The 2,878-nt window shown below is 50.5% G+C and overlaps 1 protein-coding gene across 1 annotated transcript; it reads right to left on the bottom strand.

Moving 5' to 3' along the window:
- Positions 1-698: 698 nt before the first annotated feature.
- On the bottom strand, positions 699-2,872 carry LOC115063416 (cytoplasmic dynein 1 heavy chain 1-like). The gene is made up of 3 exons (XM_029535463.1): positions 2,707-2,872; positions 2,147-2,261; positions 699-971 (listed from the first exon to the last, which is right to left on the bottom strand). Exons 1-3 carry the CDS (start codon positions 2,856-2,858, stop codon positions 723-725), a joined length of 516 nt encoding a protein of 171 aa, XP_029391323.1. The 5' UTR covers positions 2,859-2,872; the 3' UTR covers positions 699-722.
- Positions 2,873-2,878: the final 6 nt, after the last annotated feature.

Here is a 2,878-nt window from a genome sequence, read left to right on the forward strand (position 1 = left end):
GCTGACAGGAGGCAGTCCCCAGCAATGGTAGACATTTGGTTTTTGAAAGTTTCACTCGTCTTTTCCCAACGTTCCCTTTCAGCAGATAAACTCTTTTTTTTTTTTCTTTTACCTAAGGGAGGAAAAAGAAATCAAATGACATGTTTAGGACCACAGTGAATACTACAAAGGAATCTATTGAGTGGGTCACTGAGAGGCCATCAAGCCTGATGGCCTGAGACCCATCCCTGAGGCCCACACAGTGGGAGGAGAGAACCAACGTAACAAAAGTGCCCTCTGGTTTCCACATGTGGCATGGACTGCACATACTTGACCCTTAAACTCATGAGAAAACAGCAAGTATCTATATTGTGTGCAGGGCCTGGGGAGTGAGACTGTGGTACAGACACTAAGCGGCACAGGTCCTGGGGTCTCTTCAGAGCACAAGCCAAGGGCAGAGGGCTAACTTTCAGCCATGAGGAATCTGCAGTCTGGGATCTGCCTGAGGAGAGGAACAGCTCGGTATGGCCAGAAGGGAAGACAGGCTGGCCAGTAAGGAGCAAGTGAGTGCAAGTAAATGTACTTAGTGCAAAGCCAGGACTGCAACACACACACACACACACACACACACACACACACACACACACACACACCCAGAGACTCAGACACCCAGGCTCACTGCCTCGGCAAGCCCAATGCTGCTGAGCCCATAAGCACTGTTGACCTTGGCTTCCCGCAGGTAGCTATAGTAACTGTGGGGTGGCAGGAAGGTTGACCTTGGCTTCCACAGCTGCCAGGTCCGCCTTGATGGCCTGGGCCTCGGAGATGAGGACAGCGTACTCCTCCTTGTAGCGGGCAATGCTGGATTCCAGGTCCCTGATCATCTGCTCCACCTCATTGGCTTTCTGCTTGTTGTCCTTGGTGTCATCTTCCAGCTTCTGCAGCTCACTCCTCAGGGATTCCACTCGCTTTAACATGTCTGCATAATTGAGCTGAGAAGGCAAAGCACAGGGTACAAGGCTAAGTGACAGGAACAACTCAGGGTGACACAAATGTATGGCATGCCATGACACCCATTCCTTAGTGTAGCCAAGTAAACATAAGCCAGGATGGTGGCTTATGCTTGTGATCCTGGCGTGCGGAGGCTGAAGCAGCCTGGGTTATAAAGTAGATTCTCTCACAAGCCCATGGGGGTAGAGGATCAGCTCAGCAGTGAGGAGCAAGGTGAGGCGTTTCCAAGCACTCAGGAAGTTCCCCGCTTCCTGCACTCCAGCTTCAGGAAGTCAGAGCCCTTCCTGGGCTCCTCAGGTAATGGCACTCATGTGCACACACCCACAACATGACACACGCAGATGTGGGAAGAAAAATAATGAAAATGAACCTTAAAAAAACAAAACTAAGTCCAAACCCAAACAGTATGACTATCAAGAAGGGGAGCAGGTCATGGTGCCTGTCCCAAAAGCCTGGGGACCAGAGCTGGGTCCTCAGAACCAGGTAAAGGTACAATGGACTGTGGGATACACAGCTCCTGTGTCACCACCTCCCTCCCCAACATGCAAACTGGCCTCTTGGTCTCTTCTCAGGCCACCAGCCCACTTCCATTCTTGGGCTGCTTTTCCTTTCTGATAAGCTGTCTGCATCCACATCTTAAACACCATGACTCTATCTTTTCCTCCTGGCAGCCAGACACCTCATCTAATCTGTAGAATGATTTTCCTTTACACTTGTAATAAAATTGCCCTTCAAGTCAGGTGGTGGTGGCACATGACTTTAATCCCAGCACTGGGGAGGGGACAGACAGGGGTGGTACACAGGGAAACCCTGTCTTAAAAAACAGAAAAGAAGCCGGGCAGTGGTGGCACACACCTTAAATCCCAACACTTGGGGGGCAGAAGCAGGTGGATTTCTGAGTTCGAGGCCAGCCTGGTTTACAGAGTGAGTTCCAGGACAGCCAGGGCTACACAGAGAAACCCTGTCTCAAAAAACAAACAAACAAAACAAAACCCCAAAACAACAAACAAACAAAAACAGAAAAGAAAAATTGTCCTTGAACTTCGAAGACAAACAAACAAAAATCCAGACAATCGCCACAGCAGCAGCACTGAGTAAACAGAAACCAAGTGACAGCCGTGGCCCTGCCACCTGCAGCGCTGGCTTAGGGACCTACCTGGGCAATCGTCCACTTCACCATGGGACCACAAGCCAGGGAAGCCCAGTTGACAATCTCATAGTTATAACTGGGGTTGGACATGTAGTTTTCCATCTTCTCTCGTATGGCATCACTGAGAGAGGAAATTATTTCTAAGCATGCACAGAATAAAAATGTGTTTCCATGCGAGACAAGTAAAGGACTAGCACATAGGATGATGATGATGCTGCGCCCTGGTTCTCAGAGGAAGCTGACAGGGCTGATGAGGACTGACTGACTGACTCTGCCCTCCTCACTACAGTGACTCCAGCCAGTCCTGGTGCAACAAATGGAAGAGCCCTGCTCCACTGTGGCAGGCACTCACAGCTTGGAGGGATTTAACTGATCGCTGGCAGAAGTGACATCAAAAACATATGCAAAGGAGAATGCTAGCTTTCTCTCTCAGGCATTCTGAAAAGGCACCAGTGGGATGAGCGTGAGCCACGTTCCTGTCTGGTAGATGACATGCCAGAGTACAACAAGCAGAGCCTCTCCTAGATGTGCTTACGCCTACCCTACTGTTGCAGCGACAGCCTCACCTGATCTCCTTGGCAGAGAAGTTGACGATGGTGGGGATGAAGTTCTCTCTCATGATGATGGAGCGGATCTGCTTCCAGTCTGTGGTGCTCTCACCAAGCAGCAGGCAGATGGACTCCAGAGCCAGCTTCACAGCCGCAGGAGGGTTGGCCATGGACCTCACCTCCACCAGGT

This window comes from Mus pahari, chromosome 2, assembly GCF_900095145.1.
Source record: "Mus pahari chromosome 2, PAHARI_EIJ_v1.1, whole genome shotgun sequence".
In the NCBI taxonomy this organism is placed as follows: Eukaryota; Metazoa; Chordata; class Mammalia; order Rodentia; family Muridae; genus Mus; species Mus pahari.